This window comes from Psammomys obesus, unplaced genomic scaffold, assembly GCF_907164565.1.
Source record: "Psammomys obesus unplaced genomic scaffold, mPsaObe1.curated_primary_1811, whole genome shotgun sequence".
Classification (NCBI taxonomy): domain Eukaryota; kingdom Metazoa; phylum Chordata; class Mammalia; order Rodentia; family Muridae; genus Psammomys; species Psammomys obesus.
In genome coordinates, this window is record NW_026586589.1 from 741,343 (window position 1) to 757,928 (window position 16,586).

General features: G+C 48.1%; 1 protein-coding gene and 1 non-coding gene across 2 annotated transcripts in view; both read right to left on the minus strand.

Annotated features, from left to right (window-relative positions):
- The window catches only part of Hnf4a (hepatocyte nuclear factor 4 alpha), a 59,874-nt gene extending 45,918 nt beyond the window's left edge, over nt 1-13,956 (minus strand). Inside the window, exon 1 of the mRNA XM_055602260.1 lies at nt 13,817-13,956. Within this exon, the coding sequence (XP_055458235.1) occupies nt 13,817-13,865 (49 nt within the window). The 5' untranslated portion in view covers nt 13,866-13,956. The remainder of the gene's footprint in view (nt 1-13,816) is intronic.
- On the minus strand, nt 5,970-6,074 carry LOC129672825 (U6 spliceosomal RNA). The gene has a single exon (XR_008719572.1). It is a non-coding gene; the product is annotated as a U6 spliceosomal RNA (small nuclear RNA).
- Nucleotides 13,957-16,586: the final 2,630 nt, after the last annotated feature.

Genomic DNA, 16,586 nt, shown 5'->3' on the forward strand with positions numbered 1-16,586 from the left:
TCTTTCTTTCTTTCTTTCTTTCTTTCTTTCTTTCTTTCTCTCTCTCTCTCTTTCTTTCTTTCTTGACAGGCTACTTCTCCATGTAGCCCCTGGCTGTCCTGTAACTCTCTCTGTAGACCCGGCTGGCCTCAAACACATAGAGATCTGCCAGCCTCTGCCTCCTGAGTGCTGGGATTACAAGAGTACACCTCCACCACACAGCATGAGCAACAGTTCTTAAATTGGACATGGTAGCTCACGTCTACATACCAGCACTTGGAAGAGTGATTCAAGTTGAAGGCCAGCCTGCATCATCTAGAGAGACCTGTCTCAAAGAGACAGACAGACAGACAAAACCAAGCATCAATAATGACCTCAAGGAGGCAAGATAACTCAGGAGGTAAAGTTGCTTGCTACCAGGCCTGATGACCTGAGTTCAGTTAAGCCACACAGTAAAAGGAGAAAACCAATTGCCACAAGTGGTCCTCTGGCCTCCACATGTACCTTAACATGCATGTGCTCACTCCATGCCACAAAACAGATAAATAGAGTGATAGATAAATGTATTTTTAGGCTTTTAAGTTTTATATTGTGTGTTTTGTGTGCATGTGTTTGAACACTTCACATGTGCCTGGACATTGGAAGAGGTTATGGGAACTGTGCCCTGGTCCTGTGCAGGAGCCACAGTGCTCTTGTCCACGGCTCCATCCCTTCGGCCCCTGTAGATGTTATTATTTTATGTGTCTGAATGTTTTACCTGCATATGTGTCTGTGTGCCATGTGTACTTGGTGCCCACAGAGGTCAGAATAGGGCATCAGATCCATAAGCCTGGATTAAAATAGGCCCAGGAGGATACCTCAGCAGCTAAAAACTACACGTGCCATGTGCTGGAAAGCCTGTATCCCATGGGAGAGAATCAACTTCTGAGGATTGTTCTAGAACATCCTCACTTGTATTGTGGCACATGTGTGCCTGCACACACACATAGACACATATACATACACATACATAAACACACATACATACATTATACACACATAAACACATATACACACATACATACATAAACACACATACATTATATACACATAAACACATATACACACACATACATACACATACACACATCACTAGTAATAATATCAATGAAATAATAAAACAAACATAACTAAACAAACAAACAAAAAGAAACACATGGTCACATAGCAGGATTTGATAAGAGTGAAAGGTAGATAGAATCCTTATTAACAAAATATCACCGTCTGGCCATTTCTCCATATTTGAACATTTTCTACTTAGAAAGAGAAAGAGCATCTTGGGGGGATGGTCAATCTTACTGTGCATTAAGACCATACAACAAAGTAGTATAATCTTGTTTGAGACAGGGCTTTGTGTAGCCCAGGCTGGCCTTAGCCTCCTTACACACCCAACAATGACCTTGAGTTCCTGATTCTCCTGTCTCCACCGCTCAATTGCTGGTATCACAGCAGTGTGGCATCATACGTGACTTCATTTTAAAAGACCTACTGGGCTGGGGTTGTGGCTCAGTTGGTAGAGGGTTTGCCTAGCACTCAAGAATGAGGCCATGGGTCCCATTCTTAGCCTTACACAAACCAGGAATGGTAGTGTGGCCAGCGAGCATAGGAGATAGTTTAGCTTGGTCCCCAACTCTGGTTTGGAATCATACACATTCCCTCTTGTAATAATGTGCTTGGCGGTTCCTTCAGATGTACACGTACACACACACACACACACACACACACACACACACACACACCTCTCTAAGAAGTTCATCTGGCAACCTCAGAACACCCGTGCGTCAGTCACTGACTGTCTGCGGCTGCTCGTACTCCCATCTCTGCATGTTTGCTCACGCCCGGTAACATTCAGATTCAGACAGTGTCTGTATAAGTGTATCGCCAGCCCTCCTGAGTGTGAAGGCCAGGAGAACTGATCTGGCCTGAAGTGGCTGTGGGCACAAGGCGGGAAGGCAATACAATGCCCTCTGACAGAGAGTCCCCTACTCCGCATCCCACAGCGCTGCATAAATGGATGACAAATGATTAAAAACAGGTGCATTATGGGAAGGGACATGCAAAGCAGAGAAAAGATTATATAGCCTAATCTAAAATCAAAACAGAGAAGCACCTAAGAGCACCTGTTAGTAATGAGCTCTGCCTTCTCTTGAACCCCGTAAAGGAAGCCTGGAGCAACAAAAACTGTTGAGTGTTTTCACGCGTGTGTCCTGCTGTCAATCATGACAGTGTCTCCCTGGGTAAACCCTCACTATCGCCATGCTACAAATGCAGTTTGTAGCTGCTTCTGCCTATCTGTGCGATCCCTGCTTTTTAGTCATTTGGCTACGAGACCAAAAACCTGGAAAGAGCATGCCCAGGTGCCGACCGGCACTAGCAGCAGTGAGTACAGCATACATGTTTGCACTTGGAAGGTGGAAGCAGAAGGATCGGCAGAAGTTCAAGGTCATCCTTGGCTACACAGTGAGTTCAAGGACACCCTGGGTTACATGGGACCAGGTCTCAAACAAAACAAACAAGCTAAAAAACCAAAACAAAACAGACAAAACAAAGAAGAAAACCAAAGTGAAATATCTAGGAACTTAGTTATTACAGATAGGTTTTAGGTGCATGGAAACACACCTAAGAAGAGAGCCTTCCAGGGCAAGCTGGAGGCAGAGAGAGCTCTATTAGCTTGACAGGAGCTCTGGGGGACAAACTCACGGGGAGGCTCTACCCACTGTCCGCCCATCACACGGCAGTGGGTAAACAGCCGGGTTCTCTGGACCGGAGCGCCATGCTTCTGCAATGGCTTTTCACATGTCTGACAACAGGATCTTCCTTGCTACAGTGCCATAATGGGATGGTAGAGGCCAGGTGACAAGGGACCTCAGAGGCTCCTCCCAGGTCTCCACAGCCATCTTTCTAGCCTGGGCTCTGACACTAACTTGTTTCTTGGCCCAGGGCTAGCATGCCCTGACTGGCTAGTGGTGCAATATTAATAGGAAGGAAGGAAGGAAGGAAGGAAGGAAGGAAGGAAGGAAGGAAGGAAGGAAGGAAGAAAGGAGGGAGGGAGGGAGAAGGAGGGAGGGAGGGAAGGCGGGAGGTGGGAGGGGAGAAACAGCATTAATGGTATTCCTCTTCCCTTAGTTAACTTCAATTTAACTACACACACACACACACACACACACACACACACACACACACACACACAATTACAGTTGCTGGTGAAGAAAGCAGAGGCACTTCATTCTTATCTACTTAGCATGTTCAGGAGCATTTGGGCTACATGAGACACTGTAGCCTAGCATTTGGGAGGCTGAGGCAGGGGGGATTGCCACGAATTAGAGGCCACCCTGAATGACATACTGTGTTCCAAAGCAGCTGGGCTACAGAGTGAGGCCCTGTGTCAAATAAACAAACCCAATCACGGCCCTTTAATGTACAGGTGAAGAAATGGAACACATAGCAGATGCCTGGGCACGGGGCTGGGACTACTTCCTTGTTCCTCTTGTGTCCACAACTAAGCCCTGCAGGGGTCACAGATGCCAGCTCCAGTTTCTTGGGCTCTGCTCAGCACAGGCCACCCTCTGTCTACTTCCGGGGCTTACTTTTCCAGAGCTGTTCAAGAAACCGAGTGGTCCTTCCAGACCCTCCCTGAGGTGTGGCTGCCTCTGCTGCCTGTCTTGGGAAATCCTGGGGCCTTGGCAATTCGGTGGCCAGCCTTGGCCAGTCCCACAACAGACACTTGTCAAACAGCGGCTGTCTGGGCAGAGGGAGGCATGTTTACCTAGGGCAGGGCCCAGGCAGGGGCTGTGGCTTCCTTCCCACACCATGAACCCAGCCAGTCGCGCAGTACACCGACCCTACTGTCCCCATCTGTGTTTGCGCAGTCTGCAAATGCCTATGGAGGACCTACTGTGTGCTGCTCATGCTGTTTCAAACTTAACTGACCTTTGAAAACAAGAATCAGGCCACAGTGGGCGAGCATGCCAGCAATTTTAGCTGAGGGCGGAGCATCTGAAGTTCAAGGCCACCTTGGGCTACACAGCAAGACTCTGCTGTAAATGAGTAAAAGCTAGGCTTGGTTGTACGCACCTAGGGTCTCGTGAGTGGCAGGTGGGAGGATTAGAGGATCAAAACCAGCTTCAGCCACCAGAGCAAGTTTAAGGCTAGCCTGGGCTACCTGAGATCTTGTATGTAAACAGATTTTAAAACCACCAACAACAAAAATTTTAAGAGTGAGAAAAAAGGGAAAAAAGGGAAGTAGTTGGAACAGATGTGAGAAGGTTATGGGGTTAAAGACCAGTGTTAGGGAAGCAGTTAGGCCAACAATGCTGCACTCAGGTTTCTGTGGGAACACCAGGGGCAGGGGTGGGGGTTGGAGGGCTTGGTGTTCCTCGGCTCTTGGCTGTGACCAGAAAGACCTCACAAAATCAGAGTTTGTCCGGCAGTCTGGTTTCTTTCCCTCTGGCACTAACCTCTCTCCAGCCACACTTATCAGCCTTTTTATCAACACCGCACCCTCACCCCCACCTCACCCCACCCCAACCCTGTGCAGGACTCATCCTCTTCCTCAGGCTCTTTAAGGCATTTGTTGCTTCCTCAGCCAACGGATCCCTTTCTCGGGCTTTTCTCATAATTTGGATAGTATCTCGAGTGACCTCCATTCGGAAGGTCTTCCTTGACCACCCAATCTAAGACCACCTCTCCTCTGTCCACTGCCATCAGTCCCATTATCTCCCTGGGCTGTGAAATTACACACTCATGAGCTGTTTGCCCCTGTCTTCACCACATTGCAAGTGTCAAGGGACCTCGCCTCTCCTTCCCTGTTCCACTCCTCCGGGAGAACGCTGGTATTAGAGGGGTGCACCACCACCCCTCACAGAGACTTTTTTTTTTTTTTTTAATTTGCTTGGGTATCTTCTTGTTGTTTTGAGTCAGGGTTTTCCTGTCACCCACGCTACCGGCACACTGATCTTCCCGCCTCACTCTCAGGGAAGCTAGGTTTACAGTTGTGAGCCACCCCACCCGTCGGCCACTTCGCCACAGGCCTCCACTGAAGGAACATGCTGCTGGTGCGGCTGTCACCCACAGCTGTGTCAACTGCCAGCCCTGCTTTCCACACAAAACGCTCCTACAGCTCACAGAGGAATCCGGAGAATCACAGAAGAATTCCCTCTGTCAGCAGGGCCACCAGGAACGGGGAACAGGACCAGCACTGTTCACCCCGTTCTCAGAACCAGGAGCCAAGGGTGACACGGAACATTTTACCCGTTGTCATGGGGTGATGGGGTAAGAAAAATAGTGATGTGTGTGGGGGAGGTTGTGTGTGCTGTTCCCCAAATAGCTGTGCAAAGGAGGTAAGTTCTTTGCTCTTTGTCATGTCAGCCAGCTCTGCTCTCCTTCATACATACTGGGTTGGAGTTCGAGTCCCGTCACTCAGGGGCTGTGTGACTTAGGTGAGCTTTTTAACCTCTCTGAGGCCTGCTATCTCGCCTGAGAAACATCGCCACAGCACCTGCCTCACTGGGTGGCGAGGAGGAATGAAAGCGTTGAGTTGTACAAAGTGCTTTGAACAGTAGAGAGATAGAGTCCCACAGGAGCCCTGAAAGAAGCAGCTGGAAGATGACTGAGGCCTGGCTGCAGCCTGCAGCCTCAGGTGCCCGACACCTGCCCTCCCGACGGCTCTTCATTCAGCTACCTATCAGCTACGCTTTCCTCACTAGCAAACATTTGCTCTGTATTTTTCTTTCTTTGGATGTACATGTTCATTTAAATATATATATGGGCAGGACAGTGGTGGATATGCCTTTAATTCCTGAATTTGGTAGGCAGAGGCAGGCAGATCTCTGAGTTCAAGGCCAGACTGGTCTAGAGGACTCCACAGAGAAACCCTGTGTCAATAAATAAATAAATAAATAAATAAATAAATAAATAAATAAATAAATAAATAAATAAATAAAAGAATTCCAAAGAATACGGAACACTTCATTAATTTGAATGTCACCCTCGCACAGAGGCCATGCTGGTCTTCTCTGTAGCCTTCCTGTTTCAGTGCGCATGCTCCCTAATCGAGCAGGACACCGGACACCGGATACTTTACAAGGGAGCTTTTCTTCCTGCTCTTGTTTCTGAAGAGCAAGCAAGGCTACCTGAGAGGTAAAGCCCAAGCAGCGTCAGGGACAACAGGAAAATTGAGTTGCCTGGGAGTTTTTCTATTTATTTTGTGTGCACACGCGTGTACGCACGGGTGGAGCTCAGCAGACAACTTTTTGGAGTCTCTTTCCCCACCCTGTAGATTTGGGGGATCAAACTGGTCATCAAGCTTGGCGACGAGTACCCTCACCTACTGAGCCCTCTCGCCAGCCCTCCAAGGAGCTTCTCTGTGGACGTCTTAATGTGCTTGTCATAAATCTTCCTAACACAATGCAAAACAAATCCAGAAAGATTCAAAAGTGTTTGCCTGCATGCGGGTACAACCAGCCCTGTTCCCAGTGGGACGCCACTAAAAGTGCTGCTCGGCAACTTTTATGAACATTCTGTCCTGTGGCTTTAGAACGTGTTGTGCTATATATTCTGTAAATACTGTGCATGTAGCAAAAACAGACGATGCGCCCACCTGCCCCGGCTGGCCCCCATGTGTGTCTCTGAATGCCTTTGCTCACTTTGGCTGAGTGACCTCATTAATCTGCACCTCCATTTTCTCATCTGTAAGATGGGCATGACAACAACATGGCTTACCCCACAGGGTCACTTTGAGAAGTTCGAGAGGCCTTTGTTTGGTGTTTTAGAACAGAGTTTCAAGTATTCTAGGCTGACCTTGAACTCAAATCTGATCCTCACGAGTGTTGGGATTACAACCACGCACCACTGTACCATTATAACACAAGCATGGACACTCTTCCAACAGTTGCCTCTTGGAACCTGTCGCCTCTCCCTCCTTCGTTCCTGTTTACTCCATAACATAACAAGATGCTTGGCACGCAGCAGGCCTGCTGTCCCTCACATGTGAGGTGCACCCTCTGTGGCTACAGGGATAACAGCAACGGCCAAGACGCACATGGTCCTTTCCTTGAGCTGCACAGGTAGCTTCTTCCATCGACAACACAGGCTAGGGACGTGGCTCCGTGGTAGAGCACTTGTCTGGCGTGCAGAAAGCCTTCAATGTAACCCTCAGCACCACGAAATTAATTAATCTAAAATTTTATTTTGTGACTAATTAATTTTAAAAATCCATAGGTGTGAACATGCATTCCACCCTCATCACAGCTCAAGAGGAATATTTCTTTCCTGGTGAAGACCCATTCCCTTGCCAGGGAGGTCTGAGTCAGAAAAAAAAATTGAAGGCCCAACTTCTGAAGTTCAGTATCCCAGGCTGCTTTTAGGAAGCAGATAAACCAGACACAGAATGGTCTGAGTGGGCCCCAGGCATTCTTTATAATGGGTAGAGCCAATTGCTGCTTGAGTGCCCATCAAGTCAGCCCAGTGTGCAGCTAGGCTCTGGACCTTTGTACAGACTGCCTCCTCAGCTGGAACCCTCTCTCCTCTCCTCTCCTCTCCTCTCCTCTCCTGGATGACTCCGGCTACCTTTCCCCCTCCACCTAAGATAGCAGTCTGCTCTCTCAGAGACAAGAAGTCCCTAGTCTTCTCCTCCAAGACACCCTTGTGTTCCCATTTTTTTCTGCCCACCTCGGGCGTGCGCTCTTTGGTCCCTGTTGGCTTGTCCACCTTCCCAGCAAATGGAGCCAGGCCCTGAAACCACATTTGTCTCCTGTGTGTTCCCAGTGCCTAGCAAAGTGTCCTACCCTACCCCCTTCGGTAGTTGGGTAGGGGCACAGTCCTACCCCCTTCGGTAGTTGCTGAAGCAGGAATGAACAAGGGCACAGCGAAGCAGCTTCAGGGTGGAGTGACTGCATCCCGCCTCTTTTTGCTACTTGGGAGGAAGTGGGGCAGAAGTTTCCCAATCCCATGTGACCAGGATGCCTAAAGTCACATACAGACCTTAATAAAAAATAGCAGATGCTTGGAACTCACCCCAGGAAACCCTCAATCTCTGGGTGTATAGTTTAAGAAAGTCTCTGTTGGGCTGGGGAGATGGCCCATTGCACAAAGCCCTTGATGTACAGTTTGTAAGGATTGGAGTTCAGGTCCCCCAGAACCCATGTGAAGGCATATGCAGCAGCGTGTGTCTGAAATTCCAGTGTGCTTATAGGAGAAATAGGAGGCAGAGACAGGAGACTTTCCAGAGGCCACTGGGTTACCTAGCCTGGTGCATGCAGTGGTGAATAACAGAGACCCTGTCTCAAACAAGGCAGAAGGAAAGGACTGACACCCAAGACTGTCCTTTGACCCCTATGATGATCTGTGGTGTACAAACACCCACCCCCCAACACACACACATTCAAAACAGAGGAGAAAAGCTTCTTATGGGCAGCCACCCTTGTGAACCTGAATCATAGAGGCTTCCATGTTGAGGCAGGGTGAAAAGCTATATGGAGGGGTTTGGGAGAAAGGGAAAGACTACACTTTGGAAACAAGCATCCATAGATACTGGAATGACCCAGTCATTGGCTAGGATCGGAGGTTCTATTCAACTTCGGACCTATCACCCTTCAAGGGAACAAAACGTGCTATCATTTGAACTTTTCTTGCTTCAATAGCTCATGGAATCCTTACAAACCACCCAAGGATTATTGGATGGATAGAGATATTGAAGCTGGATGTGGTGGAACACACACATTTCAGCATCCAAGAGGCAGAAGCAGCAGAATTGCTGCAAGTTTAAACCGAACCTGGCCTTTAGAGCAAATTCCAGACTAGCCTGAGTTACAGAGTAAAATCCTAAACCGAGCGTAGTGGTGCGCACCTTTGGTCCCAGCACCCCAGAGGCAGAGGCAAGCGGATCTCTGGGAGTTGGAGACCACCCTGGTCTACATATTGAGTCCAGGCCAATTAGGGTTACATAGAGAGACAAGATTCCCACACAAGATCCTAGAAGCACCAGTCAGAGGGATGAAAGAAAGAGCCCAGCTTTACCTGGCTTTAAGCTAGGGAGCCCTTACCCAGAGTGCCTCTGATCCAAGGCTGCTGCTCTTGGTCAAAAGGACTTGAGGCTTTTATCTCATGAAAAAATTGGGGCTCATTTGACATTTAGAAACAGTTATATTACTCTAACGAAGGCCTATTGTCTAGTAGCTTAATGACTCCTATCTCCTTAACCTGTTCTGTCCTAAGCACCTGCAGGTGCTGCTCTTCTGCTCTCCTTGGTTCATCCATCCATCCATCCATCCATCCACCCATTCATCTTTCCATTGATTCAGCCACTCAACTAATCTCCCCCAAAGACTACATAGAGCCCTGCCCTATAGAAGCCCATTGTATAGATCATGCAAATACAAGAAAAAAGAAGCAGACAATACAGGTTTAGCCTTCAAAGAGATCAGAGTAGAAATGATAACTGCTAAGGGGTCAAAGTAATGGAGAAAACAAAGATGGGAAATACACAGAGCCATGAGTCCAGATTAGCGCACAATGTGGACGCTGAAGCATCTTTCACTCACAGTTGCCCAGAACAGCCAAAGTCATCTAGGAGTTAGACCCTGGCACCTAAAGCAAACGCCAACCCATGAGTCCCGGTGTGCTCCCCTGTCACAGATACTGCCCAGCAGCTATTTCTAATTCCATGCAATACGTGGATAGGATACATGTTCTGGGAGACAGCTGTTTAGAATCTAGAGACTGCTTCAGTGGCCACACCTGATGGGGAGAGACGCTTCTGGCCTCTGCTGAGCAGAGCCGGGCTCAGGGCTGCTGCTTAGCAGCACACACCGGACAGCCAACATGCTGATAGCGCAGAGGTCCAGAAGCCTATAGCAGAACAGTGTGGAGCAATAGTATGCTGGGCCCAAGAGAGGAGCATGGCTGGGCTAAAGCAGCTGTAACTTTCCCATTTCTTCCCACCTTGACTTCCAGCTTTCCTCAATGGAAAGTCCGCTGGGAGATTTCTGGAGAAGCGCGATTTTGTTTGTTTGGTTTTGGTTGTTATTGTTTTTCTTTTAAATTTCTGAGACAGAGTTTCTCTGTGTAGCCTTGAGAGAACCCCACACATACTGAGGTGAACGCTTCCAGTCTTCTCCAGTCTCAGACACCTAAGGGTCAGCATGCTGCCGGGAAAGCCACTTTGGTCCTAGGCTGGGACAGACAACTAGGTACAAAAGCCAGCACAGTAAGGATGACAGAAAGGACAGGAAGTACCCAGTGCAGGCTGACATTGAGGGTCACAGTTCTGTGGTTAAAACCTTCCTGATGGGTCCACCCAACAGACACTTCGGGTGTCAGTCACCATGTGAGCTTCCATAAGACAAACCAGGCCAAGCAAACCATCAACGTCCCGGCCTTGGGCAAATGTAACCAGTGTTACAACTCACGCCAGTGATCTCATCAAAGAGATGGTAAGTGTGAAGGAAAATCAGATGTGCTGTGGACAGACTGGACATTCAGAAATCCCTGTCCTTCCAGTGTCACCACACCGAAGAGACTGCCCTACTATGGGTCAAACCCAGGAAGCAACAGTGGCTTATCGGGGGCTTTTCCTGGGCTGCCCAGCTCCTGCCCTTCGCTGCCTCTGCTGTTCCCAGCCTTCACCCAAGACCCAGCTGCTGCTGTGCTAACCTCAGGAATGGCTACTGCTGTCCCCAGGAAAAGGTTTTGTTCTTTTCTTCTAAGTATTTTTGTTTTAAAATCAGAATGAGACCTTTTCCCAGAGTCTCCCAGCAGGCTTCCCTAGTTCACTTTCCTGACGAGCTCTCTGGAGTCCTGGAAAGTTAACAGAACAAGTGGCTTGAAGAAAGGAGGTAGAGCCAGAATATGCTAACCAAGGCGTGTTTTATCAGGAAATGCTGTTCTTTAACCGCCTCCTACACACACACACACACACACACACACACACACACACTACTGCAAATGCTCCACTGTCCTGGGACAATGGTACTTTTTTTTTTTTTTTTTGTAGTTATGGGAGATGTATATTATGACTCTGGCCATTGGTGTCCCCCTTTCTCTGACCAGTCACATCTGTGCCTGGCCCGGAAGACTGGAAACAGGTGACTATATTATATCTCAGACATATTTTTTTAAATCCTAACCTTTAGGTTTTTTGTTCTTTTATCCCTCAGAGGTGACTTGTTTCTTTTACATAACTGTTGTGACCATTAAATGGGACCATAGGTACAGAATATACACTAAACATATATGCATACATATATGCACATAAATATTTATCCATCCCTATATATATATATATATATATTATATATATATCCATTCAACCAACCATCCATGTATCCATACATCCATAAATTTAACTCTCTAAACACACAACAAAGCATCTGTCCATATAACCATATACCCACCCGTTCATCTAGCCACCAAACCACACATTCAACCATCCATCTATTTATCCATTAACCATCCATTGTCTAACCATTAAACTGTTCATATGGCCATTCACCCAATCATGCATCTATCCAAGTATCCCCTCAAGCATTCAACCATCCATCCATTCATTTATCCATCATCATCCATCTAACCATCTATCCTTCCTTCCACTCAACTATCCACATAGCCATTTAACCACCCATCCACCCAGCAATCCTCCCACCAGTTCAACCATCCACTCATCCATTCACCCATATATCCAATCACCCAACCATCCATCCATCAGCCGTACATTTATACATACATCCATTTATTTTTCTATCAACTGTTCTTATAGCTATCAACTCAAGCATCCATCTATCTATTTAATTCCAACCATCCATCTATTCATCCATCATCATTCCATCCACCCTTCTATCCATCCATACATTTAATTCTCCATTCATCCAAACATCGTGGATACATCCATCCATTCATTCAACCATCCATCCATCTATGCATCCATCCAACCAACCACCCATTTATCTAGGATGACAACTTTGTGTTGGATAGCAGCCCTTGGTAAGCACTGCAAAGGATCTGGAGCAAAAGGATGTACAAACATCTTCCTAAGTATAGACCTGGGAGACATAGAGACGCTGTTGAAGGATGTTCTTACTACATCATCCTTTCGGAGCCCTCTGTGGAGCCTTTTTGTCACCTCTGGCCTGTTCTAATGGAAGGGTTATAGTTTGCAGACCCCGTGTTTGCCCCCTTCCAGAGCCAATTCCTCTGGCCACAGTTTCAACCAAGTTTTAACAACTATGAATTAAAGTATATCTAGCCCTTTAGCTATCCTCCTGTAATCTCTAATCCAGTAAAATTAGCTCCATTTTGCAAAAGAGGAAGTAGGTTGAGAGAGGGAAGTGACTCTTCCAAGGTCACACTGATGGTATGTGGGATGGGTCCCAGGCTAGTTGGTTCTCAGGCTTTTGTAGTTTGCTCTGTTGTCACATTCTCCTGCTTAGTAGTGATTCAAGGCCAAGAATCCCCAGACGAGTCAGAAGACCTATCCCTGAAAAGTTACTGGCCATCCAGCCTCAGCTAAGAATGCTATCAAGATGCTGATGACAGCTCAGTGGGTAAAAGTACTGGGTGACCAAGCTGAGGACCTGAGTTCCATCCCCAGGACCCACATGGCAGAAGAAGAGGACTGGCTCCTGAGGGCCGTGTGTCGGTCCCCATGAGCACATCATGATGCAAGCATGTACGCACACAAATAAGAAACAGATGCATGTATCCTCTTAAAAGATGATGGTGTTAAGCAATATCTGAGTCCTCACAGCCTGTGTGATGCCATGAGCTTACGTCCTGCCTCAGCTGACTCCTACACTTTCACAGTTCCCGCTTTGTCTCCATGTCAAAGCAAAAACAAAAAAACAAAAAACAGTGGAGGCACAGAACTGTTCAATGACCCAGATTGTCCCACAACAAAGAACACGGTCAAGATGCACAGCATTTCACAGGCCAAGCCTTGTATATGTGTGTGCACGTGTAATTTAGCTCCCTAAAACACACCACGTTATTGTTTTTAAGCCTAGAATTTGTCTCAAGAGAAAAAACAAACAAACAAACAAACATTCTCTTGGATCTCCTCAGAAACAAAACTGTCACCAACCTCTTTGTGTCCTTCCTGGAATTTTCTATGCAAATACAAACCCGTGTGTACATATATGGAACTACATCCGTTCTGTTATCAGAAACATCCGCAGGGCTTTGCTGCAACTGAGACTTTCTATCTGTACACACATCTGCATGTTTTTCTTCCACACTGGAATAGCATTGCATTATAAATCCACGTATACCCAGTTCGCTGGTCACCCGAAGCTTTTGTGGTCAGTGCACATTTTCCCAGCTTCCCACACCCGATGCAAGATCGTACTCACTTTCTTAGCCCCCGCAGGACAGTGATTTCAACCTCATCCCCAGGGAGGGATGGAGGAACCAACATAGTATCCCCTGGTGTCCGTCCACCAAGGCGCCACCCCAGCTAGCTACGTGCACACGCTCAGCACCACCTTCAGGGGATTGCGAACATCTGTATGGAGACCCCTACTTTCTATTGAGTTATGAAAAGCTTCCCCGGCAGTAGGTTCTCAGGAAAGCCTTCCTCGGGCAAGAAAGAACCAAGCCCCAGCTGCACAGTCTCCTGTGGCCCCTCCCAGCGCTTCCCACACAACCACCACCTTGTCAGGGAACTTAGAGATCAAGGCCCAGATCCTTCTGAACTTCCCGGTCATTCTAAAGAAACCGTTGGAGGGTCTGGAAGCCTATCCTGTAGCTTTCTGACTGTGGTCCTTCCCTGTCCAGCCATCCCCAAGCCCCAGATATTGGCTTTACTTACCATAAGGACTCGCCACTGGAGCCCCGAGGGGGGCGTTCACACTGACCATGACCAAGTGTACCCAGTTGGACACTGGGGGGCATGGAGGAGCTGGGGCCCGCACACAGCAGCAAAGGGGCCACGGGGAGCCGGTCCACCAGGAAGGCAGTAAGCACAGCCAGCTGCCACCGCCCGGTTATCTTATTGATTCTTCTAATCACCCAAGGTGGGTGGATATGTTAAAGAGTAACCAGTCACTTAGGGAACCTGTGGCTGGGGATTGTCGCTTTTGTCATGGCAACGGCAACCTGGCTAGACCTGAGGTCCACTCAGGCCCTAGTCCTGGACTCTGGGCTTAGGAAAACCTGAAGCCAGATGTGGGAAACATCAGCCCTCCAATTTGAGAGAAGAGATTGAGCAGCAGCAGGGCCTAGCGAGTTGAGAGTTGGTGATGGGTGGAGTTTTATGGTTCTGGACTATGGGTGCGGTAAGTGCATGAAAAAGTGGGGAAGTCGAGGGAGGGGTAGAGGGAGAAGGGAGGGTAAGGGTTTTTATGGCATACCAGACTGGATGCTGGGAGCTGAACATAGACATTGCTAGGATTAATCAAGCCTTGAGATAAAGGAGTTTGAGGGGGGAGGGGGACCTAGAGAGATAACTCAGTGGTTAAGATCGCCGGCTACTCTTTCTGAGGACCCTGCCTTTGATCCCCAGCACCCACATGGCAGCTCACAGCCATCTGTAACTCCAGATCCAGGAAACCCAGGGCTCTCTTCAGGCACCTGGCAAGCATGTGGTATAGAGGCAGGCACACATGCGGATGAAGCACCCATACACGTAAACTAAAATAAGACTAAAAGTAACTCAGTGAAGGACCCTGAGGCGCAGGGAGAAGCTGCTTGCCTAGAGTAGTCTCCCATTGTGTGCAGACTCCAGTCTGCATCTGGGGGTCAGAGCCCTGGTCCACCCCTCATCTCACAGGTCAGCTGAGCACCTACTATGTGTGGCATTCTGTGCTGAACTCCACTGACATGGAAATGAGCCAAGGGGATGTCACCTGCTCTACCTGGAACTTGGAAGAGAGGAAGCTTAATCACATTATCGGTCAAGGGTGGAAGCTATTTGAGATGGACCAACTAGTTGGTACAGCCCTTTGCTGGCTTCCTTCTCCGCTCTACAGGAAACCCACCGTTGAAGCCTGCAGTTCAGCTGAGACCTTCTCTCACACATGACAACCTACCCACCTAGCTCTCCGTTTTCTTTTGCGGATACCCCGTTTCATTTGGCCCATTGTTGGAGCTCCCAGCCTGCCTTGGGATTCTGCGATTTAGATCTTCTCACTTAAAACACTGCTCAAACAACAAACTTGAAACTCAGAGGAATGAGCGACCCCCAGATCTGCCATTTTCCTGGTGAGTCTTTTGCTAAGTTCTTCTGTTGCCTTACAGTAATTTCCCCATGGTGGGTTGTCCTGCATCCAAAACCAGCTAGTGGATAGACTCTCTTCGTCTTCCAGGGTACTTCCCAGCCACTTCCAGGAGACCCCCTAGTTGTCATCATGGGCACGGGCTGTCACTGTTCTCTGCTTCCCAAGTTCTCCCCCTAGGCCGGCACCTTCTTGTCTTCATTTTATTTCTCATCCAGGTTAAGTCTCCAAGACTGTTATCTTACTCTCTCTGCTCCTCTCCCAGTCCCTTCCCTGTTCAGACTTGAAGCTAGGAAGGACCTGAGTACTTTGCTTTCTTCCTGCCTACATCCAGCCAACCATTCATGCTGAAACAAAACAAAAACCCTTGGGAAAGACAGATGAGCCCATGACAACTGTCAACTTCAGTGCATCCTCTTGTTCTGCCCCAAATCCTCTCCTGGATCTCTCTTCTCTCCTATTCCAGATTTTTCTTTCCTTGGACTTTCCCCACTCTCTTTTCAACAGGATGGCACTTGACCTTCCTCAGGGAATGAAGAAGCCAGGGTCAGCCCTCCAGAGCCCTACTCGGAAACCCTGTAGCCCGCCTTCTCATTGCCTTCCATCTTCCATCGTGGGCACCTGCAACAGCAGATCCTCAATCCCACCCTGACAGCTCCCTCACGTTCCTTTCCGGTGCTAGCACTTGGATTCAAGCCAACCTCGTTTTTTTACCTCTCTACTGAAAATTGCTGTTTGCTCTTTCCCAGCTTCAGTGCTGGCCTCGACAAACCAGGTCTTCACCTCATCAGTTGTCTTCTCCAGTAAAAACCTGGTGGTGTCATTCCAGTGATGAGATCTTGTTTTGTGTTTGTTTGTTTGTTTGTTTGTTTGTTTGTTTTTTGAGACACCGTCTCTCTAGGAAGTTTTGGCTGGCCTGGGATTTGCTCTGTTGACCAGGCTGGCCTTGAACTGACAGAGATCTGCCTGCCTATCTCCCAAGTGCTGGAATTAAAGAAAAGCACGTGCCACCTCATGGCTCCAGTGGTGGGATCTTAATGTGCCGCCTCACTGCTTTGCTTTCTGAGAGAGCCCTAAGAAGATTCAGGATTCCATAGGGGCTCTAGGGAAAGGGGTGGGTTTTCTGCCCACGCTAGGTGGTTTTTTGTTTGTTTGTTTGTTTGTTTGTTTGTTTTAATGGAGCCTTTTCTAGCCCACAGGGAGTGGACCCCAGCATGAGGGCAAGGTCTGAAGGGGGAGATTTTTACTATCTCTAGGACAATAGGACTTTTGTGTTTTATGATCTGTGGGTGAGATGGGGTGGAGAGAGGGGAAATGGTTTATTGGAATGAAAATGACATTGTAAGGGAGAAAGAGGAGAGAACC